Source organism: Anas platyrhynchos, chromosome 5 (assembly GCF_047663525.1).
Source record: "Anas platyrhynchos isolate ZD024472 breed Pekin duck chromosome 5, IASCAAS_PekinDuck_T2T, whole genome shotgun sequence".
Taxonomy (NCBI): Eukaryota; Metazoa; Chordata; class Aves; order Anseriformes; family Anatidae; genus Anas; species Anas platyrhynchos.
The window spans coordinates 7,569,762-7,596,780 of NC_092591.1; the positions used below are offsets into that span (position 1 = coordinate 7,569,762).

General features: G+C 37.7%; 1 protein-coding gene and 1 non-coding gene across 8 annotated transcripts in view; one reads left to right on the top strand and one right to left on the bottom strand.

The window, feature by feature from the left end:
- Positions 1-27,019, top strand: part of SYNE2 (spectrin repeat containing nuclear envelope protein 2) — a 187,370-nt gene that overhangs the window by 40,160 nt on the left and 120,191 nt on the right. For all 7 annotated transcript variants that reach the window (XR_011809434.1, XM_072038197.1, XM_038179355.2 and 4 more), the window contains exons 15-40: positions 1,313-1,409; positions 1,578-1,765; positions 1,932-2,096; positions 2,746-2,919; positions 4,690-4,848; positions 5,117-5,290; positions 6,214-6,348; positions 6,504-6,659; positions 7,844-8,055; positions 8,312-8,387; positions 9,505-9,623; positions 10,224-10,347; positions 11,254-11,411; positions 11,861-12,008; positions 13,449-14,047; positions 14,909-15,088; positions 15,623-15,773; positions 17,911-18,069; positions 18,739-18,900; positions 21,397-21,498; positions 22,805-23,005; positions 23,842-24,007; positions 24,632-24,744; positions 25,798-26,000; positions 26,406-26,525; positions 26,613-26,901. Coding sequence is in view for 6 of the 7 variants with exons in the window: in XM_072038197.1 (XP_071894298.1) it covers positions 1,313-1,409; positions 1,578-1,765; positions 1,932-2,096; positions 2,746-2,919; positions 4,690-4,848; positions 5,117-5,290; positions 6,214-6,348; positions 6,504-6,659; positions 7,844-8,055; positions 8,312-8,387; positions 9,505-9,623; positions 10,224-10,347; positions 11,254-11,411; positions 11,861-12,008; positions 13,449-14,047; positions 14,909-15,088; positions 15,623-15,773; positions 17,911-18,069; positions 18,739-18,900; positions 21,397-21,498; positions 22,805-23,005; positions 23,842-24,007; positions 24,632-24,744; positions 25,798-26,000; positions 26,406-26,525; positions 26,613-26,901 (4,530 nt within the window). In the remaining variant the exon portion in view is untranslated. The remainder of the gene's footprint in view (positions 1-1,312; positions 1,410-1,577; positions 1,766-1,931; positions 2,097-2,745; positions 2,920-4,689; positions 4,849-5,116; positions 5,291-6,213; positions 6,349-6,503; positions 6,660-7,843; positions 8,056-8,311; positions 8,388-9,504; positions 9,624-10,223; positions 10,348-11,253; positions 11,412-11,860; positions 12,009-13,448; positions 14,048-14,908; positions 15,089-15,622; positions 15,774-17,910; positions 18,070-18,738; positions 18,901-21,396; positions 21,499-22,804; positions 23,006-23,841; positions 24,008-24,631; positions 24,745-25,797; positions 26,001-26,405; positions 26,526-26,612; positions 26,902-27,019) is intronic.
- TRNAL-CAG (transfer RNA leucine (anticodon CAG)) lies at positions 25,651-25,733 on the bottom strand. The gene has a single exon. It is a non-coding gene; the product is annotated as a tRNA-Leu (tRNA).

Consider the following 27,019-nt stretch of genomic DNA (forward strand, 5'->3'; position numbering starts at 1 on the left):
TTTTCTCACTGCCCTTTTCAATTTTTTACTGGGAAAATTTCTTTCTTTCTGGACTTTTTATAGAGCCAGCAGTAGCCTAGCTCAAATCCATACAAGCCTCTGGAATAGTTCAGTAGTTACTATTTTCAAAATCAAGTATTATTGGCAGCGCTGGCTAATTCTGCTGTAGCTGTTGCCTTTTCCTTTTTCCAGCTTCCTTACCTCATTATGCTTCCTGGTTGTCTTGTTTAGTTATATTTTATGCTTAGCCCAGCTTCTGGGGTGCAAAAATACGGCAAAATGATGCCACATGTAGGCCTATAGAGGCTATATATGGGGATGGATTACCCTACACCAAGTACTGCCAAAGATGCATCAAGACTCTGAGAGATTAAAAAATTTGCCCCCTCTCCAGTTAACAGGACTCCTTGAGAATTCCATCTTAGTAAATAGAATAGAATAGAATAGAATAGCTCAGTTGGAAGGAGCCTTCATTGGACTAGATCATCTTTACAACAGGAAGTTATAAAATCTCAGTTTTCTTGAGTAGTATTAACTTTACCCTGTGGTGAGGTGGGATTACAGCATTAACCTGTGCTGAGTTTCTTGATTCAGTTGGTTTCATAAATACTTATTATCGTGTTATTTCTATGAGTGTAATTTCTGGTCTTTCTTAAGCTGATAAAATATAGGGACCTTTCCCATAGAACTGTAAGGTTTGCTATGGGTTGAGATGTACCTTAGATTAACAGGGGTTGAGGACCAAGCTTCTCATTCCCTGAGTGAATGTTCAAACCACAAGTCTCTTCATCTGCTCCCATTCCTTCTTTCCTGACCCTTTCCGTCCTTAGTTTGGATCTTACTTGATCTGAGGGAGGAATGATGCACAATGGTATTTCTGTGCATGCAGGAAAACCCACCTTTTACTTTCATTACTTTTTTAACTTATGGGACTCAATTGTGCCAGAATTGTTCTAGGTGTCATTTCTCAGCATTGCCCTACATCCTTAATGTTTCAAAATAAGTAGTTCTGACTCATGCAGGACTGTAACTCAGTGCTAGTCAGGAGTTAATATTTCCCATTTAAGATACTCTCTGCATGAGCAGAAAGCAAATGGGTCAAATTTGCTTTTTATTTGCACACTAAAAGTGTGCTTTTTATTTGCACACTAAAAGGTACAGATGAGTTGCTGGATGCGCTTGGCTCAGTTTACATTTAACCTAGAGGTTGTAGGCATGTATCAAAAAAATAAATGTCCCAAGCTGTGTTTCCTACCATTAAATTTTATGTGGGTCAGTGTTACCCATGCCAATTCCTTTTCACTTTGGGCAGAATTTCGTTGAAGAAAAGAGACTTGAAACACAGCTAGAAACTGCTACTCACATCTGTGAAGATTTGAAAAATAAAAGCATAAACAGTCCTGGCTTAGGTAAGTTCCTCATCAAAAACTGATAATGGAAACCTCTGTTTTGAACTGATGTGCCATCACCAGTTTTAATTCCCACCTAAGTGTTATGTAAAATACTATATATATATATATATATATATTTATATGTATTTCCAAATGTATAATGGTATCCCTTGTTTAATGTCCTAGCTGGTGATCCTCAAGAAATTACCAAACTTTTTAAGATGGTGGAGTCAAAGATTTCTATGTGCAGAGATTATATTGCCAATGTAAATAGTACCCTACAGAAAGTCCTGTCTTCCTGGAGTAATTATACAGAAAATCTCCACTCATTAAAGACATGGCTGGATGAAAAGCGAAATGAGCATCCAAAAGAGGTACGCCATTGGATTTCTTTTTCTCATGGCAGACAGAGGTACTTGGAAGCCTCCTGGAAGGAAAGCATTATATGTGACAGTTGTGGTTGTTGTTTTTGCATTCCTAGTTTTGGAAGTAAAGTCATGGCAGGGTTCTGCTTGAAATTATTTCAATGCCTCTCTCTAGATCCCTGCTGAGATCCTGGCAAGCTGGAATTCAGTGCATGGTTCCTTAAATGAAGCTGGAAACTATCTCATTGAAGTCAGCAAAGAGCAAGTCGGATCAAATATTGCCAAAGAGCTGAAGAAACTGAACAGGAGGTGGGCTAAGTTTATCAAGAGGACACACTTTGTAAGTCACCAGTTTCATACTACTCTTTCAACAAGCAGCCTTCAAAATCATCTTTTCTAAATTTACCAGCTTGTTAATCACATGTCAACAAATCTTTCAGTCAACTCAGTATTGCCAGTTTTAAAACAGGAGGAACGGAGAATACATGGGCACATCCCATCCCACTCATAAGTCTTTGCAACCCAGTTAAATGCTCTTTACAACACTCTGGAAAATACTCAATTTTTTAAATTGAAATTTTGAAACCACCTACAAAGAGATATCTTACTGTAGGATAAAACTCTTTATTTAGTTCTAGAGGTGGATGTACTCCATATATTGAGAGCTTGTGAACCTTTACTAAATTGTATAATCTTTGCCTCAGCTAGAAGAAAGTAGTTAATGCTGCACAGGTATTTCTAGGATTATGCAACTTCACACCAGTTCACTTGACAGGCTTTTAGCAGGCTGTAAATTCCTATACAATCTGCTTAACGTTACATATATTACATTTCCTAGAATGCTTACACAAGAACAACATTACCTATCTGCTTGGGACTATTAGAGCTCTTAATTTTATAAGTTGGGCCTTTCAGTGACATTTATTAATGCTACTGTTGCGATGATAAATGGTGGCAAAAAAATGCAACATGTTGCTCTTTGTTCATAGCTTGGCGAAGAGAGCACAGATACTGTGGAAAAGGCCAGGGAGCTTCCAGGGAGCATGGAGAAAATTGAAGAGCTCCTTGGAGGGGTGGACAGCTGGGCAGCAGAGGTTGGATGCCTGCTTGGTGAGATTGGTCACAAGGCGCCTGTGGAACCTCAGAGAAAGGAATATTTGCAGGTGAAAATGGGAATACACAGCTTAAAATACTCATTTATCAGATTCTCATCTTTTGGCCCGGATTAGTTGCTGGAGTAAAACACACATTCATTGGCGAAGCAGAAATGAATGTGGATTTTGTGCTGTAACACAAAGTACTAAAAAGTCAGCCAATTCTAGTATTTCGATATTATTTCCCAGGATCAGTCCCAGACGAGCTAGCTACAAGTGACTCTTCCAGCAGCAGTGTGTCCAGATGACAAGCAAGTGCTAGTGAAGTGCCACTGGTGCTGTTGATCAGCAGCATGCTTTCTAGTGGTGTTAATTGCTCCCGTCCAGCACAGCACTTGCAGCAGAATAAAACTTGGCAAGGTGCTGAGACTAGAATTTCCCCTGGTCATACAGTGCTTTCTATCATGTATTTCCCATTCAAGCAGGAGATCTGGAACAGCTTATCTGTAGTCAAGGCTTACGTGTGAAAAAAATGGAATACTTGGAAGTATTTTCAGCAGCATGCTAGGTAATTTGTGTATCTCAGCTTATAGGCAGTTAGTTCTAAACATCCACAATGAGCAGTGGTGAATTTATTTGTTACGTCCATTATGTTGTCTTCCCTGTCTCTCTTACATGGATTATGGTTCCTTCACAGCAAATGGCAAATTGAAATATGTACAGTGAACTCATCAGCTTCAGTGCAAAGTCTGATTTGTTTTCTTCACTAGTCAGTGAAGGTGATATTGAACAGAGATGCCAGGCTTTGCACTGGAGAAGCTGAAGCACTGACTTATGTTCCAGTTTGCTGTTTCTGCAACAGTGGCAGTATAGTCTAGTGGTAGGAAGGTGACCATGAGAAGCAGGTTTCGTTGGAGTTCCTCTGTCCAAGTGCTAAGATTAAGCACAGAGGTTCTTCAGTACATTAAATCCACTTACGGTAACTGCAAACCAGTCCTTGTGCTTGTTTACTTTGAGTTGTGCCTTCTTGCACTGTATTTAGTTTACAGAATTAGGAGGTATGAGGTTATGAAAATAATATATTCATCTTTTTGTGGGCATATGTTTATAAATTAAGCCTCATTTTGCAGTATGACAATAGGTCCTTAAAAACAAAGGCGTAACAAAAGACACCCTGATATATAGCCTCCAAAATGTGAGTGGTAACGTGTCTATGTGTCTGTGAGCAGAAGAGATCAGGTTCCTTTTTGCCTGCAGTACAATAGGTCAAGATCCAGAACAAAGCACTGATTTTAATTTAAAGAATGCTAACTGACAACTTCTAACAGGAAAGTGTGTTGAATATTCATAGATCAAAACAGCCCTAATAGAGACTCTCATGATAAATATTCAAATATGGCACACCAGTTCTGCATGCAAAATACCCAGCTGCTTCCTGCCTTTTAGGATTCAATATACCACTAGAAAATCTGAGTCCTGATATTCACTTAATTTTGGTTGTCTGCAAATCAGATGATGCATATCCAAATGTGTGGTTTGTACAATCATTTGGAAAGCTGTTCAGGTGAGAGAGCATATTTAAAAAATACTTCTAATTGACTCTGAGGCAAAGTACTGAAGATATTACATTGACAGAATGTGTCAGCAAACAGAATCCCCTGTGGATGGCAGCAGACTTCTTTCTACACCAAAATTTTGCAGTGGGATACACTAACCATAATTGAAATATGAGATTTTTCCTTGACCAAATATTGACTGCCTGCGATCAATACTAGCTTTCTCATTCATTTTCTTTTAACATAAATACTGTGCAGACTCTAATGGTTTTCATTTAACCAGAGCTTGGCTGCAAGGGGAACCTCGTGCCAAGAACAAGTTGCAGCAGCAGAAGAAATATTGCAATCCCTGATGCAAAATGCTTCAGATCAGGTGTCCCAACAGCATTCTCACACCACCGGTTTGCAGGCACGAGTTAAAGAAGCTAGAGACAAAATAGAGGTACTCCTTCTTTATTGTTATTAGACTTAATATGCACAGACATCTCTAATTTTAGCATTATGTGATTAGAAGAGTCCTTTTCTTTCGTGTAAGACAAGAAAAGTTTTAGACTATTGGAGTCAGACTCCCAGACTCTTGCCAGGGGAAAAAATTAGATCATTTCAAAGATCAGTATCTCAACTTGAAAAACTTGAGTGATGTAATGAAGCAATCAGATTATGTAATGAATGAAACTTGTGCGTATTCTGAAAAGTCTCTTTCTTCCAAGGCCGTCATGGGTGACATGAACAACATCCTGCCCAAATCTGAGAAGAGTCCCTCAGAAAAGGAAGCTTTGCTCAATTTTGAAGAATCACAGATAGATCTTGAAGCCTCTATTTCAAAGGCTGTGCAACTTGTCAGTCAAAAATTAAGTCCCGAAGAGCATATTTCAAGATATGAGGTAGGTTCCTTTTCTGAACAAGCTGGATGGAGTATTTCTTTTTGTGTTATTTGGCATTTGAAAAGCTAAGGTACCACAGTGAGAAAAGTAAGTGAGATTTTTTTAGTAGCTATTAATGTTTTTTTCCCAACTTTTTGGTTTAGTATTTTAACCCATACTGACTTGGTAGACTATTTGAATAAGGAAATATAAAGCTGTATACCAGTTTAGTCAGTGCCCTGTCCTAACTTAAATTATTCCATCACCCACAGATGCCTGTGGGTACAGCCATTTTGTTGCCTAATAAATAAATAAGATTCCCATCTTGAATCATATGCCTGAATTCTTGGACAAGTTATTGAAGTAGACTATAAATACTGAATCTTTACTTTTTTTTTTTTTTTTTTCCCAGAGAGTAAATTGTAAAGAAAGTGTCTGATCTCAGAATTCAGATCTCTTAAAGAGGTCCTTATTGAGGCAGGAAAAATTGAAGTGCCCAAAATCTGTACTTCTGTACTGCCTCACGTTGCACAGTGAGTCCTGGGCAGCCATGGGCAGGGGCAGTGCAGAGCTTCTGGAACTGCTCACAGGGTCCCGTTGCAGCTGTGCAGACCTTTCACTTGCCTCCTGGCAGACGTGGGACATGGCACGTATGTTCCCTGGAAATGAAGCAGAGTTCAGGAACCTTAATCTTTCTTGTTTGCTACTTTGCTTCTTGTTTGCTTTGCTCCAAAAAGCATACACTGATGTTGTCTGCAACTTTTTGGCAGATATGTGAGAGTGGAGAATGTCCATGTATTCATCCACGCAAGGGTGACTATAGCCCATACATGCCATTCATATGTGCTTTATGCATGATTTTTATATGTTACATCAAGTCATTTTACTAGGTAAATAGGCTACATTTGGTTCTGTTTATTTTTCTTTATGGTGCTTTTTTACAGGAAGCTTTTAATGCTCTGGACAATAAAGTTCTTGACAAATTTTTGAAAGCAGCTGAACAACTGAAAAATATTTCATCTGATCAGGAAAAGCTGGTAGTGGAAGAAAAGAGTAAAGATGTTCGTAAAAGATGGGAGGTGAGATAATAAAGGAAGGAGAATCCACTGTCTGTTCTCATTAGGCCTGGCATCTTGGAAAAACAATTTTTTGCCACAGTATGTTCTGAGGCTTTTGTTTGCTTTATAATACTGTTTGCCCATCTTATGTTGATAATGTGTTCTGAATTTTGCAGGCAGTTCATCATGAAATTATGTCCTATGTCCAGCTCATGATAGAGAGGGAAAAAAAGAAATTTAACACAACCTTAAAAAAAATCAATAAGCAACTAGGTAAAGAGAAGAAATTCCTAAGTATGGATAAAACTAAAGGGCTTCTCAAGGAACATGAGGTACCTGACCCACTCCTTTTCTGCTCACCTACCTCTCTTTCTGAATGCAGTCTGTCCTTCCTGCTCCTGCTTCTTTAATATACAGTGTTGCAGCCTGTGTTTGTGGAAGTTTTTGCTTGGTGTTATGTAAACACAGAACAAAGAGGCCACCCAAATTATTTCATTGCCTTTTTGACTGCAGATACTAGCTTCTTTGTTAGAGTTATCTCCTTGTTGCATGTGTGGTATCTTTTCAATTTTTTTTTTAGTACAGCCTTGGAGCATAAAACAGATTTATCTCTGCAAAGTGTAAAAATAAGAAATGTTTCTGTGTTCTTGATTTGTTACAGTTATTTTGTTATAGTTGTGTATCTGGTTTAGGTGCCTTCAAATGAGAGTAACTTCTCACAGTGCAATAGTCCCACTTCACCTCTGTGTTTGTGCTACATACAGATTATTCAGTTAGACATAAGACTTTCATTTTTTACTTACTGGGCTGAGCCATAGTGAATTTTACATATTCTGTAAGCAATATTTTTTCTACTTCATTGCTATTAGTATTTTCCTCCACCCTCTTTAATATGCACTGATGCAGCCAGTTTACCACTTACAAGGGTAAGAAAATGCTCTCTTGTTGAAATTCTGGTCTTTGCTGAATTAAGTGTACTTTTTGTATTTGCTTCTCATGGGTTCGTTCTGAACAAATATTGCATAAGCAGGAGAAAAGAGAAATAAGCATCCTTAGGCGCATTCCTTCTGCTCATATGTTTGTTACATATATTAATATATTGATTTCACACTCAAAAGCAGAATTATCGGTGGGGAATACTTTAAATACATTTTCCAATTCTATTTTTTCTGTAGTCAATAGAACATGTATTTTCAATGTAAGTATGCAGAGGACTTGGGATCAAAAGTAGATAGAATTGTAGTAACAAAAGGAGTTTCAAAATCAAGCAGGAGTCAGTATAGTCTTGGGAATGCAGCTGGGGAACACATTCCCAGAAATCTCAGTTTCTTTCCTGGCTTTATTTGAAAAAGATTCAAGGAAAATAAATGTTTTTCTCCTGGTTTGACAGCTTACACTTCAAGTGCATTCATCCAAGAAGACAATAGAAAAAGAAAAAAAATAATTATGTGAATAATTAGAATTGCACATCCTTATGGCTTAACATGAGTTTATTGTATTATTTTTCTTTGTTTAGGCCTTTTTTTCACAGGAAGGCAGCCTGAGAGAACTTAGCAAGTCATTAGAAGATCTTAAAATATTGGGAAGACTAGCAAAAGAAACTGTCCCAGACATTCAGGCATTCATTGCAGACTGCGGACAAAAGCTAGAAAAGCTTCAACAAGTTGTGTCAGATACTCACACAGCCTTGCTGTCTCGTGCTGGAAAAAGAGAGCTGTCTAAGAAACAGTGAGTGCATGATGTGTTGTAACCTCATAGAAATCATATGTATCAGTATGTGTTGTGTCATGCAAATGTACTAACAAGTACATTACTACAGGGAACTGTACTTTCTAAACATTTAATATGAGGTTTTATAAATGAGCATGTTTGGTAACTTTTCTGCACAGCTGTGCTCTTAGTTTGTAATCATTAGCTAAGGTTTCTTTTCTTCCCTTGGTTTTCCATATTTTGTTCTTAAGCCAAAATTGCTTTTAAACCATAGGGACTCCATTGTTGCTTCTGAGAATGGAGAAGAGCCTGGTTCTTCTGAAAAAAATGATAGACTTTCAGTACAGGAGGTAAGAAGTCAATGCTGTTAAGAAAAACTACTCTGTCTAGAGAGATCATTGGTAAAAGGAAAAACTAATTATTTCCGTTACTGCTCTTACTGTGGCAGGACTTCAGGCCTCTGGTCACAGAGCAAAAACCCTTTCTATTTGGAAACTACGACTAAGTAAATATTAAAAGTAACATGCAGGGAACAGCCCTAGGCATTCTTAAAAGATGTGAATCTTCAACCTTGCATTATATTTTTCTAAAGAATGCTTTTCATCTGGAAAGAGCCATATGTGAAGCTTTGTTCAAGTGTAAATCCCACGTAGTGGCCCAGTAATTTGAACAAGTTTTAAAGGACACAGAGAAAAAATAGTGAAGAGTTGGAGGCATTTGCTTTAGAAAAGTATGGGGAAAAACAGAATACATGCAATTTCTTAGATCAAATTTCAGAGAGGGAAAATATTACTCTTTATCATTTGGATGCCACAGAAGATGTCTCATTTAGGATAAACATTCATGGAAGTGTGGCTGCAGATAGTTCATCAGACAGCATCCAGACTGGTAGTTTATTGGAAGGGACCCTTTGCCTTGGAAGATACGGAGGAAGTGTCTGTTATCAAGGGAGATCTCTTGCTAGACTGCTAATGTTTGTCCCCGATTCAATGATAAATCTGTTCCCTCTCAGATAATTGAAGTATGAAGTATATAACTAACATCAGCTGGTCTCAAACTGAGAAGAGTATATCCTGAAATCAAGGGCTAGGGACATGCAAAGCCACCTGGTGTAAGCAGCCTGACAAAGCTGTAGAAGGCAGTGCCTTGTGGTTGCCCAAGCATATCTATGGAGCTGCAGCAAAAATTCACACATGTAGCTTGTGATTGCCAAAGTTATGATGGGGTGGTTGTGTGTGCAGAGACCCAGCATTAGTGTGGAAGGAATGAACGGCAGGAAGTCTTCCAAAATCTGCTCTTTTGGTTCATCATTGAGTTAAAACACATCTTGTATTTGCGAATGGTTATCTCTCATCTTCTTTGGCACACATGAAGTGATGGATTCTTGCAGGAGCTCACAGCTGCCTGCTGATCTGTATTGACACAGCATGATCATTGGTCATTGTCACTTTTTTTATGTTTATTTAGACATCAATACCTGCTGCAGAAACAGATTTGGAGACATATGTGGAACATCACAATGGAGAAACCTGTGAAAAGATGTTTGAGGAAGACAGTCATCTGCCCTCACCAGATTTATTAGAGAGGTAATTTTTAAAGGATAAAATGTATGTGTATTTAGAGATGATACAGTGCTAGACATCCATAAATTAATTGAATGTGTCAAACATAAGGCACACTTTAATTGTGAAAAAATCTGTTCTTGTTCTACTACAGTTTACTTAATATTGCTTTGTGATTAATAAGGAAACACTGTAGTAGGTAAAAATTTCAAACATCAGGACAGTGAAGGAAGAACACTTAAAGCTATAAAAAAAGAATTTTCTGCTCTTTTGTTAGACAGAAAAATCTTTATCATCAAAAATCTGCCTTACTAATAACTGCAAATAATGTAAAATAAAAATGTGACAAGTTTTTAAAGAACTGACATTTTTGCATTCAGAAAACTGAGTTTGGGGAATGCCAGCAGGCATTCCCACATGAAGATTAGCCAGGTGAGCAACGTCTCAGTGCTTTTATATATTACTCCTTTATGCCCATTCAGGTGGGACTTATGTAATAATATGCATTTGCAATAGAATCTGCTTATTTTATATGGCAGCCTTGATTAGCAAGTCCCAACCTCTGCCATGTGCCATTAAATTAGAAGTAATACTCTCTCTGAAAGTGATTGCATCTTTCTTTAGCTATAACACAAAAAGAAGTAACCTGGAGGAACTTTTACAAATAAGCAGAGAAAAAGTAGCATCTGGCTTTACTGATGAAATAAAAGATACTTCATGTCTTCAGAATAAACTGCATGAACTACAAGTAAGTCTTCATCTTTTAAAAACATATTTGGTGCCTAAGTTATTATTTTTTCATGTAGAGCCATCACCTTCCATGTGTTATGTGTGTTGCCAAGGGGTAAGGAGCATCCTTACAACCAGATTTATTAGAAGCAGAGGGAAATGAAGGGTTCAGCATTTAGCAGAACTGAATTGCAACTTAGCACTGGAGTTTTACCAGTATTGCTGAAAGAAGAAATTGGTGGCGATCAGTTCTTGGTCTGCCGACTGAAATGGATCTAATGGAAAAAATAATTGTAGAAAACAGCTCTGTTGTCAGTGGGAATGGGAAGTGATGGACGAAACCCAGAGCTGGAGAAGTTTTCAAAGTTGAACCATCAAATGCCGATGGTGCATTTGCAGAATGAAACTCTTCCAGGACTTATAATTTAATTAGGTTTGTGAGAAACTTAAGGGGGTGTTAAAAGGCACATAATTGATGTTGGGACTTTAATTATTAAAATTTTCCAAGTCTTCCATAGAACGGAGCACAAAGGTTATCTAGCACGTTAGACCTTGGTTTAGTTCTAAGTTTGTTTTTGATTCTTTTGAACGCAGCTAAAATGAGATATTTTCCATTCATTCTTGTGTAAAAATGGCTGAACCATATTTATTGAACCTTTATAAAATGTAAACCAGGCATATGTCTGACAGAAAATTTTGTTATAAAAAGCTGACAGAGATTTACACACAGCTGAATTGGGTCTTTAAAAAAACAAAAAAGAAATTCTTAACTAAAGCTGACATTTTCAAATTTTTCTGCAGAAATTCTTGTGATTGTCATTTTATGAACTACCCAGTCTGTTGTAAAATGCAGAATCATATTAATTCAATTAACTATTCATATCTTTTAGTTGATAGAGACTGATACCACTTCCATACCTTTTAGGTGATAGAGAATGATACCACTTCTGGTTGGACACAGTTGGGAAACATCTCATCTACCTTAGAAAACCTTGTGGATGAAGTGGAAAGGGCTACTCTCTCTGAGACAAGAAGCAAGCTAGAAGGAGAATGGAAAGAACTTCAGGATATTATAAATACCAGGTATAAAATAATATTTCATAATATTGGCAAAGGAAAGGGATGCTTGTGAAGGAAATAATGTAGTTTAGAGAAAGTATCTGTGTATTTTAAATTCTTTTTTTTTTTTTTTTTAATTGTGTGAAATTAATCTTTTTCTTAATTATACATAGCTCATATGTATCTTGCAGATAGTGTGGGTCTCTCCAGGAAGCTCAGAGCCAGATCTTTGTAGCATTGCTGTGCAGTATTCCCAAGCTTATTTTTATTTCCTTCAACCTTCTGGTTAAATGCACTGGGATTCACACTGCTTATATTACTAATCAATAGAAAAACTCCTTTGACCCCAGAGGAGGAGGATTAGATCAATTAGACAGTCAATTACAATACCTCTGTGGCTTCTTGTGCTGTAAAATGTCAAGTGTCTTTTCTTGCTGGCTTTCCTAGTTCGCGTTTCTTTATGTTTCTTGTAGAACAAACTCTTTAAGGACTGCTTTGGAAATCGTTTTGCCAATAGAAAATGAATCCATTCTTCTACGTGAATTAGATCAGCGGCTGAACAAAAAGGACATCCAACAGTTTAATCTGATGAATAGTGATCTTGCTTACAGGGAGCTAAAGGTAAGGGAAAAGGCAGAGATGCAGAGACAACACCCTAACCAGAATAGTTCTTAATATTTGTAAGAGCTTGTGAACTTCATGGGATTTCTCTCTTAGGACTTTGGGACAATTCACAAGACTACCCAAAAACTTCTGACATCTAACAGCATTTTAATCCATACACTTCAAATACCATTGCTCCTGTAGACTCAAGTGGGTACCCTTGATAGTCTCCGCTGTAAAAAGCATAGCTGTGAATATTTCATCTTAGGTTAGGACTTTTCTTCGTTACAGATTTATGCTGTTCCCACCTGGCTTTATGTCACTTTGCAGAGTGATATAAATAATGCAGTGTTAATTACTGAGCTAAACTAAGCTGCCTTGTGTCACATCTGTTGAGGGATCTGAGCATGCCTCAGGATGGCTTTGGAAGGTCTGCGTGTATGCAGTAATTTATTCTGCTGATATCAGTATCTTGTGCTTAGACTCTGGTCTGTCTATTATGCAGAGTCGATGTTGTTTTTTTCCTGATATTCTGTCCCTGTTGAACATGTGGACTGCTAGACAGTACTGAAAGTTTGTGTTTGTCTGCCCTTGGTGCTCAAGCTGAGTAGGGTTTAGGTCTCTCAAGCTCTTGGGCAGAATGCATGTGCACTCTTTGTCTGAAAGGACTCTGGAAGAGTCTTGCATTTTTTCCCAGCCCTGCACTTCCAAGTTTCACAACAGTGATGTACTGCTGTTTGCCTGAGGGCTGCGTAATCCTTTAACCAGACAGTGTGCAGGCTTCATGGAGAGAATTTTACATGTGTGTAAGTTTCCTCCAAGAATATCGCAATAAAAGAACTTAAAAGGTGGCAGAAGTAGCAGTCTGCTGTAAGAGCTTGCTGGTTTCAGTCCCAGGACTCTTGTAATCCTTTTCTCCTATTTTTGAGGTTGCTGGCAAGAGATTTGAGCTTTTTTATGGTGCTGATCATATTACTTTTATGTGGAATACCATTTTACTTGATTTTTCTTTTTTTTGCCCCTTCCTCCACCAATATCCAGATGAGGAAAAAATGTTTTTCTTTCTCAACCACCCTATTTAGCATATTTACTGTATTGCCATGACAAAGTCATTCTGCCATAATCTGATTGCCTCGTAGTGCCTTATGTCTGTGTTTGTAATATGATATTATCTCTTAGCAAATGGCTAATTGAATGTATAGGCGTAATGATTCAGATTTAATAAACTCAATTGCATTTAATGTTGTTTTCATATCTAGATCTCCCGCAGTCCTAAATTGCAATGAAAATTCCAAACACCCAAATCTTAAAAATGTTCTCCTTCACTCTTTTAACGATATAGATACATATATTCTATTTGGATCAGTATAATTTGTTTTCAGTCACAGGTTCAGCTTGAATATAGCATAAAGATTTTCTTTCACTTGCTAACACTGTTGATGATTCTCTCAATTTCAGGAGCTACAGAGGTCTATATTAAATCAGATTGAAGTGTGCAAGCAATTGGAAAACCTGGACAGTTCAGCAAGAGATGAATTTAATCCAATAGATCTGCAAGCTGCAAGTAAAATTATGTTTTATTATCAAAACCAGCTTGAAGAAATGAGCCATAAAATGCAGATCCGAGAGACAGTCCTTAAAGATCTGGAAGCTTTTATGGCCTCACTGAGGAAGATTCAGAGTTCCATAAGACGTCTCACAGATTCCTCGGGTCAACCTGAAATACAGGAAAAAGTGTTGAGAGAGGCTGCACAAGAAGTCTCTCATATGGCAAAAGAGGCTAAATGTTTGGATGAACGCCTGAAAGCAGTTGATATTTGCTTGGAAGATGCTGAGTGTGGGGGAGAGACCTGGTGTGAAAAACTAGTTCTGAATTTATCTGAAGAGCTAACTATGACTTGTGGTCACTCAAGTGATCAGATGCTGACAGAGGAAAATGATTTATACAAGATATTTTCCACAAGAAATTGTGAACTCCTTAAAAACATTCAGGATCTACGTGATAGAATTAACAAAATAGGCTTGAAGGATCCAACGATTCCAGCTATTCAACAAAGGTAAATTCTTTTTCAAAGCTCTTGTAATTTCATAATTTCAGTGAACTCACAGGGCCTATGGCCCCTTTGTGATAGAGCACTGAAACACAAATGTGTCTTAAAGCATCTTTGTAGCATTGAAGAAAATCGAGAGTTTGTCTTTTATTCTCTGCCTTACAACCTAAATAAGGAAGCCTTCTCCAATTTTTTTCTTTTAAAATACTTTGTATGTACTTGTTGGAAGCAGCACTGATGAAAAAGAAATGGAAGGAGGTTGATTGTTATGATCTTAATTTTCAGTAAGCTAATTCTCAGCCAGGGAGACAGATCTTGCTGAGCAGTGACGTGATCTAAACCCTTGAGTTGGAGAAGCTTTGTGTTATTTTACCATACCCTGAGAAAGTCACCAACATAACTTGTATCACTCTGATACTGTTTCAGAGGAGCTGCCTGCAGCCTTGCAAAGGACGAATAAACTTTGTGTGGGGAAAATGGGAAGGGAAAGGAGTTTTTAAGGTGTGATTTATTTATTTATTTATTTGTGTTGTCAAATCCCACACACTATGGCATAACTTCCTTTCTTAGACCTTATTTTAAGATAGCCAGAATGCTCTTAACATTTTAATGCAAATATACTCATACACTATATTCATACAAATCTTAATGGCCTTTAGGATTTTGGATTACTTTCTCAAGCAGCTCTTAGGTCAGTGTAACTGATCTGAAGGACTGAGTCAAATTACATTTTTTATGGTGTCATTTAATATAGTAAGTATGTGCAGCTCAGGATGAATTTCTAGAGAACTTAGTAATTACATTGGTGAAAAAAATCAAAAGCTTGCTTTAATATAAGTCTGTATTTCATTTTTTTTTCTAATAAAGGGTAAAATCATTAACGGAATTGGAAAAGGAATTAGATTGTGCTGCTGTTGAAATGAAATCTATGCGAGAAATCACTAATAAGCTCCTGCAGATGAAAGAGGAAAAAGCAGAGGAAGCAAATGAGCAGTGCAGAGTTACAGAGAGGTTATGGGAGGATACAAAACTCTTGCTTGCTGAATGGTAAGAAGAAAAGTTATGTTTTAAAATAGCATTGTACAAGTAAGAGGTTTGCTTGTAAAATGAGACATCAAAAAAGCCTTAGACCATACCTTAAAGTAAGTGAAATTCTGGTACAGTAGGAAATGCTACTATTATGATGCTATAAGCAATCTTAATTCCTAGAATTGCACGTAGAATTTTGCAGCCAAAGCTCACTAATTGTATTTATTTTTAAGAAATCACAATCCTATCATTTAGCAGGTATGCAGCGAAATGTTGAACATAACTGGTATCCAGAAGAATGGTTAAATATGAATCAGAGGCATAGAATAGTGACTGGCATTTCTGTTTCTAAAAACCTGTCCATTAACCACAACAAGTGTCACGCGGTGTTACAGAGTTTGTGCCAGTGTAATTTATCCCACCCATTTAATTTCTTCTGAACATAGTAGTCAAACTCCTCACGTGTTTGAATATAGGAGAAGGAAGTGGACAAGAAGCTTAGGCTGCTCCTTTATGCATAGCCAATAAATAGCGTATCTCTTTTCTTAATAGCCAGGAGCAGTGTGCAAGGGCTCTGGAGCTCCTGAAGCAGTACCAAAGCTGCAAAAGTAGTCTGACCAGCATCATCCAGAAACTGGAGATTGTCCTTGCACAGCAAAATTCTTACATGGGGAAGGAGAATTTGAACAGACTGATAACAAAGGTGAGTAAAAGAAACTTAATGAAGTTTTCAAAAAAAAAAAAAAAACAAACGAAGTGTTCAGGTGTAGGGTTGACCTTGTATGCCTGGGCTTCAGGGTAAATGTGAAGTCCTTGCATTCACTTTGGCTTCCAAACTATGTTTAGGGTCCGTACTCTGGTTTTAAGTTGATGTCTAAGTTTACTTAGTGAATCAAGGACTTGTTAAGGGGGTTTTGATCTAAAATAAAAAAACTGTTTTGATCTAATACCAAAATAAGATGAAATCCTGTCCTACCAAAAACACACATTGAACTCAGCAAGACTTATTTCAGACATACCCATTAGAATAGTTATATTTTTTCTACCAAGTTAGAAACCTTCTTCCTTCTTCCACTTCTAGGAGGTAGTTTGCAAATGTACAAAAGCAGCAAATTCATTCTCTCCTAAAGGGATAGTTTAAAACATTGTACCACTTCAAGCAAAAATAGTATCTAATGCAACTCTAATGCTTCCTGGGCTGAAATGTATGTACATTGCTGTGTGTCACTGCCACCTTGCTCAGAGCCAGCCTGGGGATTGCCAGTGTGCTGCTGCACTGGGATGAGGGCTTCTGGAGGCCAAAGCAGTTAAGAGCGGGCTGACAATGCAGTACTTCCTTGAGCTGGCTGTGTTTGCAGCATGAATCTCTGATGTTATTCTGACTGCTGACCAAACTGTGCTGCAGTTAGAAGCCACAGTAACATATTTCACTCCTCTTCCCTCCTAAAATCGTACCTAAAAGACAGACCTTCTATATAAGAGGTTTGGCCTTGGTAAACAACATCTACTCCATGTTGTCCTTGGTAGCAGTTAAACATTTACAGTAGCTTATACATTAGGTGATGAGACTGAACGAGCAAGTACTGCTGAACACTCCCCTGTATTCAAAAGTTACCTCTTGGTCAGACAAAAAGTTGACTGCTGGCTACGTTCTTCTTAGCCACATGAATACAACCACTGGACATAGGTGTCCACAGCTAATGGATTAGGGAACATCAGCATTTCCACTGTGGCCATTTTACTGCACAGTTTTCACTTTCCCTGGCTGGGTTGTCTAACAAGTTATTCAGATGCCGTTTTTAGGCTATCTGATGAGGTATCAATTATACTATTCAGGAACATTTGTTCTCAACTGGTGCATGAATGGTTAAATTTAAGGAGCATAAATATAATACTCAGGCAATGGGATGGGTGTCCATGTGCATCATTTGCCTTCCACCCCACCCTGAGTTTTGCAACAACTACTCTCAGAATTGCAATCTGCAAGAGCAGCTGCATAGCACAGATGTCCTGGAGTACCGATGATTTGTTATTTACAATTATATGTAATGGCAACAGAGAAGATTGTCTGCCTTGTTCTGGTTTGTAACTGCCACCCCTCCCTCCCCTTTTCTCAGTGGTTAACAGTGTCTGTATGAGAAGATGCTTGCCAGCTCTGGGAAATGGGAGCTTTTAATATCAAATTGCTTAACGCTAGAGGTCAGTGTTTCATTTCCAGTACGCTTCCATGTTGTTTGTAAACACTGACGTTGCAAACAAGCACAAAGAAGCAGTCAGTGCTTAATTAGAAAATAGAAAAAAAGGACATTTCTGCTTCTCATAGTAGCATATTTGATAATGGCTACATTAAAGTAGGATCTAAGCTCTTTTTTTTTTTTTTAAAGTAGTTCAAAACCTCTAAAGTTCCATGTTATTTTCTTTTAGACTTGTAAGAATGTGTCAGACGATTATTACATTGTGCATTGTTTGTTTTTGTAAGTGAGGTTCTATGTATGGATATATACAGTCCCTTTGGATCTTGTGATTATTATTTTTAAATCAAACTGTGTTTTTGAATCTTATAGTCAGAAGTATATTGTCTGTAGTTCCCACTCAGCTGTTTTTCAGGCAGTAACAGAACAATACAGATTTCTAATAGGGAAATGTTCCTATCAGCGTGACAGGGATATAATGGCAGAGGATACATTCCTAGTCTCATCACATTACATTAAAATGATTATTTTCTGTAGTGCTGTTATTTCTCTAAAGTAAGAAGAATAGCACATCACTTTACAACATTTTACTGAAGAAACTGTTTTAAGTAAACATGTTTGTAAATATCCACTTGGTCTTTTTCACAGATTGAAGAGGCAAAAGAGGAATTTCATGATCACTCTGAAGATGTAGACAAAATAAATCAGATCTGCAAAAACCTTCAATTCCAGCTCAATAAAATGAGAAGCTTTGAGGAGCCTCCGTTTGAGAATGAGGCTAACATCATTGTGGACAGATGGCTGGATGTATGTAAAAAGCAAATTATCAGGGTGGTCTTATCTGTTATGCATTATAGTAATTGATTCTGACTTGTGTGTGATATTTGGAATAAATTAAGTGCAATATGGTAGATTCTTAAGAGAGAAATCCAAGTGTTTACCAGAGCAAATCTTACAAGTGGCTATTGGTGTAATGCTTTTGATGTGTCAGGTAGTTTATAGCATTGGCGCTCTTAACAGTAAATAATTCTGGGAGATGCAGAAAGGCAATGTTAAGCTTCCATTAATAACTTCAGTGTATTTAGGCTTTGGAGACAATTGAGAGAATTACAATGCTGGTACTGTTGGTGAGAAATGTTTGCCATAGTTGATATAAGCGGTGCATCAGTACTGAGATTAGATGGTATTTACTGAAAGTAGATAAACATTAATGATCAAGGCTCCTTCCTAAACCTGCCTTAAAACTGGCAAGCTGCCGTTGTGATTGGTGTGTTTAGCGACATGTGTAGCAGGGATTTAAATATCTTCTCCATGACCAGTTTGCCGTGAAGACACATGAGATTTTTTTCCCTTGCTGCACTTGTTTATGGGGGTGGTTTCATCTCGCTTGGATTATATTACGCTGATTTTGTTTTTAGAATGTGATTTAACATTTTGAAATCTGTGTGCATTTCTTGTATATAAATCTCTTGGTAGATCAATGAAAAGACTGAAAACTACTGTGATAATCTGGGAAGAGCTCAGGCTTTGTGGGACAAACTTCTTAATTTATCTGGCACAATCGACGCTTGGGCAAATGCAGAACTCAAGAACATTGAAGACCATTGTCTGACTGAAGAGGACCTTACACAGTTAAAGGTAATTTGAATGGAAATTCTTTACCCTAAACTCATGTTGTAGTGGTATAGACTTCTGACTATAAGCATGCACATCATGAAGAAATATCAGCACTGCAAAAGCAGAGGAAGTCATAACATTTGCAATTGTATCTGCCTGGACAATTTCACTGAAGATATTGTGTAATGTGCAGGGGGTAGAGGTCTTGGAAACTAATAAATAGAGATGTGTATATGCGTATACAGGCTCTGTGGATATACAAAATTATTTTAAATTAATGGAGCACTCCAACTGCTGCTTTATGCTACAAATGCACCCTCATCCCTTTGTGCTATACAAATATATAGCAAAGAGAAGGCCTGGAAAGCTTGTAGTCTAAATATAGTGGTGTACATATTTCCTCATACATAGAGAAGAAAGAAAAGAGTGTATATAGGTTAATGATTAGTTTTCTAGTTAGAAATTATCTATCAGTGAAGATACTGGAGCCTCAGAAATGCCTGGGTAATGCACAGTTCAAGAAGAGTTTGCAGATGTGGCTTATTTGCTTTTGGGATCCTTGTCTTGGTATGCATCCCAGTGTAACTTAATGTGACCCTAATAGTAGTGGCCGGCTGCTATGGGTCATCGGGGCTGCACACGGGCAGACAGCGGAGCCTAGGCAAGACCAACCCATGCCTCTTCCACACAAGTTATAGCATTAACTCTACGAGTAGGGATGCAGTGGGGTGTAGAAATACATGCATTAGTTCTATGTTGTTGAAGAACCTCATGTACAGGGGTGAATATTTTAACTTCCGACTTTAGGGCCACAATGAAACAGCTGCACTGCTCTGTTGTAGTTACAGCCATTCTTTACTAAACAGAAATAATTTCCTGCTTGAGTGGGGTTGAAACATAAATAAATCCCATATCCACTGGTTTGAAATTATGCAGGCAGCTTTTTCAGAGTGTTTACATGCTACAAATGCCCTGTTTTTCCTTACGCTTATTTGCAGCATTACTGCTGCTTCTATTTTTTCATTCGTTTTAATTTGCAGAGCAATAGAAAGGCAAGGTGTTCTTTTTATATAGATCTTCCCAGTGAAACAGTAGCACACGTGCTGTGTAGAGGTGGATATTTTGTCACATTATCATTTTCTTTACAGCTCTATTGTTAGAGTTGACTTGGGGTAGTTCAGGTCCCTGTGGGCTACACTAAAAAATACACTAGCTGGTGACTGCGTCCTAAAAGCCATTTTGGTACCCAGAAACTGCCGAGGCCCGGAGTGGTGTGACCATGCCCTGACATGCCTTTCTAGAGGTGCTCAGGAAAGGCTGTGCTGAAGGTGGCTGTGCTGAGGTGTTGTGGTTTGGGGTTTTGACTGGAACAGAGTTACTCTGCTGTTCCTATGCAAGAGAATAATTCACAAAAGAGAGGGAGAGAAAGAGTAAAGGAGAGAGAAACTATTTCCCATGAGCTACTCTAAAAGTGGAATAGGGGAGAAAACTGAATTCAGTGTATTTGTACTTTTGCAAAGTGATTAAAGTTTCCAGTGAGGGTCAGGGTTAGGTGGGATTAATCTGAAACATTAAGCTGGGTCCTGAAACATAACATTAGTGTTAATTACAACCCCAACTGCTGCAATATGTATCACATTACATAGGGTTGAAAACCAGGGTCCTTTGTGACCACTCAGCAGAGCACAGGTGCATGTGCTTTCAAGAAAAGTATCACAAAAAAATGAGTAATGAATTATTTGACTGTATATTTAGAGACAATTTCAGTATAAATAATGGGAGAAGTCCTCCTTTCCTCTGTTGCCAGTACAGAAATGGGAACTCTTTTAAGGACTGCAGTGGGTGAACGGGTGTTGAGGATTCGTTTTGTAGAGATTGCAAAGAAATATTTTGTCTGAAGGGAATTTGGAAACATGACTTGGGAATCTGAGACAGTGTGACTGTTTTTACCATATCCTGTTTCATAAGTTGAAGCTGGTATCTGGTATTTTACTGTCATGTTATCAGACAATAATCCAAAATCCATTCTGATGAGTAGAGGTCTTCATATACAAAGGGAGATACTTTAAAAATGCATGTTGAGGAAGTGTTGTGTTTTATCACATCACTGCCAAAGTGTATCATCAGGTTGCCAATTCTTGACTTGTATGTGATATCTGAGGATATTTTAAGATATGTTACACATTTTTAAGAAGTAATAAATAAATACAAAATAAAGATTATTTTCCTCCAACTTTGCATGGATTCATGTAGAAGTAAAGAAGTTAAGGTTGTTGAATTGTGCTAGATTTGCATTGACTACTGCTTTTACCTGAGAAACTTGGAATGTTTCTGACCCTAGGACAAAAATGTCTGTCCAAATTGCTAGAATGACAATCAGGAAACGGACTGGCTGTGGGAGCTGTATATGACAAAATGAAGAATTAGAAAAGGAGTAATATATTTTTTCAACAAAAGCATGGAAATTACATTTGAGAGAAAGCAATATAGGTACAGATGTGTTTTTTCCACCATTAGGCATGCTTACGAGTTCAAGAGCAGAAACTCCAGAAATTTGACAACACAGTGGCCGAGATAGAAGAACTTCTGAATAGTAATGAACCTCCACTGGAGCTACAGGTGGGAAGAAGCTTTTACAGCCAAAATGCTGGTACTCGTGACTAAAAACCCTGCTTCTAGCATCATCTTTGCCACAACAATTTCTTTGTTTGACTTAAATCTACCTAAAGATAATTGCAGATATTTTGTTAGCTGTTAGCACTGGCACTTCAGTTAATGTCTTTCCCAAGCTGTTGGAACCAAACTTGTCATTTTAAACACAAAGGCTTCTCTCTGTCATGTGCCTTATCAGGGCTCAGACCTGACCGAGCTGTTCTGCAGTCCTGCCTGAAGATGCCAATATCTGGCCTTTCATTATTGACAAAGAGCAAGGCACAAAAGAACTTTGTCATCCCTTGGGGGATCCCAGCAACTGAGGATGTTGCTGGTGCATTTTGAACTGTACCTTTACCTGGACATGGCTTAATATAGCTTGGTAGTATGTAGCTGTTTACACAGCGTGGTGTTTTCTTTTGGGATATCACAAGGAAATCTTCACCTTGTTGTGTTGACTTCATGCACCAAAGTCTTTCTCCACTGTTTGAGACCACATGAGGATATCTCGATCGTATCCCAGTTCCACAAGCTTCTGCTCATGGTGTCTGTCAGATGCACCTTGAGCTTGACCTGTTTTGGCTAGTTATGTGTTTATCCTCAACAACCATTGAACTCAGAGGAGTTTGATTGATTAAAGTGATCAAAATAGCTTAGAAACAGACTCAGCAACCCCATGCTGTGCGTGCTATGCTTCTGGGGATCACTAGACACCCTCAGCCACCTAGGGTGGTATTTCAGCATGTGGCCACAATCCCATTGAGTTGTCTCGTGCGAATCTGCAGAAGACTTAAGGATAAGGTTATGGATATGTTGCTCCTTAGTGACTAGTCTTGAGCCAGAGTTCTTGCCTCTCTGTTCTCCTTGCCTGGTTTTGGGGTCAGGGCAGGGAACTTGACCCAGCGGGATCTCTGCAGGAAGGCGTGTTGTAGAGAGGAGCTTGAACTCTCATTCTCCTGGTAGCTGACATATAAGGTTTTTGTCCAGCTGAGAGTAGACACTAAAGTAGACTGACAAATTTGTTAGTAAAGCAGCATCAGTAAATGCATCGCTAATGAAGATGAACAGATCGTTCCTCCTCAGAAAAGAAGGGCTTAAATATTATTACCTCTCAGTTTCTGGAGTGGGAAGGAAAGAAACTGGAATAAACTGTGATTGAAGTGTCTGGACTTCAGATCATTTCATTGCTTTTTATGTCTGTCATGCCGTTCTACAGCATGATAGGAAATCAATCCAATATAATTTCTGACATTTGTTTATTTCCAATTTTAAGGTTATCAGGTCATCTGTTGTGCAAAAGATGGAGTTAATAAAAGACCTTTTGTCGATGAAGCAGCATACCAGTGAACTCGCTGTGAATACAGCAGAGCTAAAAGGTGACCTCGATCTGGCCAAGACACAGATTGGAATGACTGAATCACTTTTAAAAGCATTATCTCCTTCTGACACCTTAGAGATCTTTACTAAATTAGAGGTAGTGTACCATAAGTTAAACATCTTTTATAATTTTGTTAATTGTTTTTACCCTGGGCATGTCTTCATAAGTGACTGTACATTTGGTAAGCTTCTAGAATAACTGAAGTAAAGAGCTTCAACTGAGTATTTCCTGAAGCTGCCAGAAGAAAAGCCTGTTTTCAATGGATGTTATCATATGTAGTTAATTAATCTTTGCAGCTACTGAAAGTGGTTAGTGGTAGACACAACAACAGTATACCACCCAGGATGGTGGGCTACTGGGTTGTGTCTCTGCCAAGACTGGGTAATACACAGATGTCTTTGTGCCACTTGAGCCTGCCTGCAAGGAAAGCTCCCAGTAGGCAATTTAAGCCAACTTTCCATCCTCTGCACCAGGGGAGAGGTGAAGAAAGAGCTGCTTTGTGCTTGGAGGTTCACAGCTTTCAAAATGTAAATCTCCTATTGAGCAGTGAATGTATCAGACCACTAGTGTTTCGGGCACTGAAATCACAGGTACTCGAAGAAAGAAATAGTTTTTAATTAATTCTCCTAGCTTCCCTGGAACATACAGTATTATTATGCTATTCACATATCTATTATGTGTGATGTCAGAATATATGTGAATGTGTGATTGCATATGCATAGAGTTGTATGCACACTGCTTAAGGAGAGTTGAGTGCTTATTTCTACCTATTGATTGCTTTCTTAATGTCAATATTCTTGTAAGAAATCATTTTGACATACAGGCAGGACAAAACTCTGATTGGTAGTAAAGCAGCCCTGTATAGTAAACTTCTACTTGCACTTCAGATTTTTCCTTTTAATGGATGTCTTTTTTTTTTTTTTTAATGTTAGGAGATACATCAGAAAATTCTACAACAAAAACACCATGTGACATTACTCCAAGAAGAGACAGATTGTCCTGATGTGGATGAATTAAATAAGCAGCTTAAATGTGTCACTGATTTGTTTAATAAGAAGAAAGATGTGTTTCAAGACCATTTCATTGGTGTTTTGAATCGTAAGCAAGCACGTTTCACATTTTTGTAGCTTTCTAGGTTTGTAGGTACTGTCTGAATCAGTTTTGTCATGAAATCATTTTATTTTTATTTTAATATCACAAATTTATTGCCAAAAAAAAAAAAAAACAAGATAAAGATTTGGATAAAAATGGCTTTTTTTTTCCCAACAAATCACTTGATCTAAATCCAAAGTATTTTGTTTCTTATTTTTACATCTTAAAAACAGATAAAAGAAGTATAAAACATCTTTTAGGAATGATTTTTTTTAAGTTTAAAGATACAAAGAATCAAACTTCTTTATTTTTTCCGATTATTTTAATTTAATTTTAGATATGAGAATGAATAGCATTATTAATTACTTTTTGTTTTATGCAGCCACAATACTGTGCCAGTTTAGAAGTAGGTCCAAAGGTAATCGTGTCTTCAGATAGGTTTTGAATAGTATTTGTGTGCATGTAGAAATGAAAAGAAAAAAAAAAAAAGATAATATGCCATTCCAGGACTTGTTTACTGAAATACATAAATAAATGTAATTACAAATAGTCTGAAATGTTCATGTTAAATAGGGATTTTCTTTAACAGAATACAATTAATAAAGAAAATTGGAATGTATCTTTTTCCAGGTCAGTGCAAGAATTTTAATGACTGGTTCAGCAGCACTCAGCTGTCTTTGAAGGACTGCTTTGAACCCTCCGAAACAAAACAGGTGCTGGAAGAAAGACAGCAGAGGCTAAAGGTAAACTATTAAAACGTTATGATTTCTAAAGCTGGTTCTTCTTGAAATTTTACTTTTTTATGCTGAAGACTATTCTTGTAAGTGATTTCATATACTGTGCTTTGTAACTTGAGGCTGGAAGAACATTTCATGTAACATAAAACATTAAGACAATAAGTTGAATGAAAATAAAACTGAGTTAAAATTAAATATCAGTGTTTAAGTTCAGAGCATATTTGGGCAAGTAAGAGACAGGACAATAGTAAAAGTAAATGGACCCTGACCACATACTTCAGTGTGCAAATAGGCAGAAAGTCAAATATATCGAGATTAAAATGAAATTCTGACCCCCCACTGGATTCAAATGTGAAAAATTTGCATTCACTTAGTTGTAGCCAGATTTTCACTCTTAACTCAGATAGAGTCAACAGACGAGATACAAAGGTCACAACATCTGCAAGAAGCAATTGCAGTTTAGCAGAAGACATAGTGATGGCATTCCTAGATTTACACACTACTTTTGCCTATTTCTCTGTGGTTTTGTGCTGTAGAGAATAAAATAAATCAAATTGTCTTCTTTACCTCTTATTTTGCAAGCAAAAACTTTTCATATGCAGGTCAAATAATCAGCAAACTATAATTTAACATACATTCATGTCCAGAAACTGGAATTTCTGTAGAAAAGTTGGTGGAGATAATGGGTCAAAAACTCTTAAATGTCGTAGAGTCATGGAATGGTTTGGGTCAGAAGGGACCGTTTAAGATCATCTAGTCCAACACCCCTGCAGGGACATCTTTCACTAGATCGGGTTTGCCCAAAGCCCCATGCAACCTTGCCTTGAATGCTTCCAGGGATGGGGCATTCACAGGTTCTCTGGGCAGCCTCTTCCAGTGCCTCACCACCCTCTGAGTGACAAAATAGCTGCTTGTCAGAAGTGGGATTTGAACCCACGCCTCCAGGGGAGACTGCGACCTGAACGCAGCGCCTTAGACCGCTCGGCCATCCTGACAGTGCGTTTCTGTTACACAGCAGCAAATTTCACAAATGCATGTTGTGTTTGTGCTCTTATTCAGCACTTCTTGACTTCCGACGGCAAAGACAGAGATATCCAAGAGGTTAAGACTTTATTGAATAAAGTGAAGCATTACTTGCCCAAAGCGAGCATTAACCAGCTTAACAGCCGTGTGAGAGATCAAGAAGCAGAACTACAGAGATTGATATCCAAATGTCAGAAACAGGAAAAGGAACTTGGTGCATCTCTGCAGCAGCTCAGTAGGTACGGAACTTATGTCAATTCTGGCATTTTAATCACAAATTATATAAAATGATTCATTATTAAACAGCCATAGTGAACAGCAAACAACCCTGCTTTTTATTAAAGGTGATATTTTAATAAAGGTTAGTGAGTGTTTTGTTGTATGTTTCTACTGTTGTTTCTCTTCATAGCAGAATCACTATTATGTAGGATCATATGCTTATGTGTTTCCTAGGAGTACCAGTTTATGTGTTTCAATGACATGAACCAGGATAATTAAAACTATCCATAAGCTAAGTTTTAAGTAGAAGTCTGATTATGTGCTTGATATTTGGGTTACTTTTTCAGCAAAATACTGTTGTCATCAGGTTTTACTCATGCAATGCCTCTCATTTTGACTTGCACTTGTGTTTGTTCTCTCTTTAGCCTTGAAGAAAGCAGCATTGTCTTGGAAGAATGGCTCATCACTCAGGAGGAAAAACTACAAGAGACAGAAAAAGATGAGACAAAACTTGAAGACTTATATAAAACATTGTTAATGCAAAGGTACCATTGTCTTTGGGCTCTGCCTGAAGAAGATTGTTCCATGTTGTTACAAGAAATAGATGTTTGTTCATTTGTTGTGTTTTTCAGAGAAGAATTTGACTCCTTGGCTCAGCTAGCAAATTCCTTGAAGGAGGCTGGGCTGACAGAAGATGGAACCATTTTAGAAACTAGTGGTCTTATTAGTAGATATCATACGCTAGTTACCAATGTAAGTGAAATGGTAGGAAATTCTGAGGGACAAGAAGTGGAAGGACAACATTTCGAAGAGCTTGCCCAGGATATGTCTAGCTGTATCAAAAGGCTTGAGAAGGCTGTTAATAACCTGAGGTCTCAGGAAAGTGAGTTGCCACCAGATGAAAGAAGTAATCAGATAAAGGTATTGTGTTAAATATATTCCTATTGCACTTCACAGCTCACTCATAATCAGAGCAATGCTTGATGAGTCAATATGTTATGAAGGATACTGTGATTGCTTGTGGTTTTGTGGTTTGTTT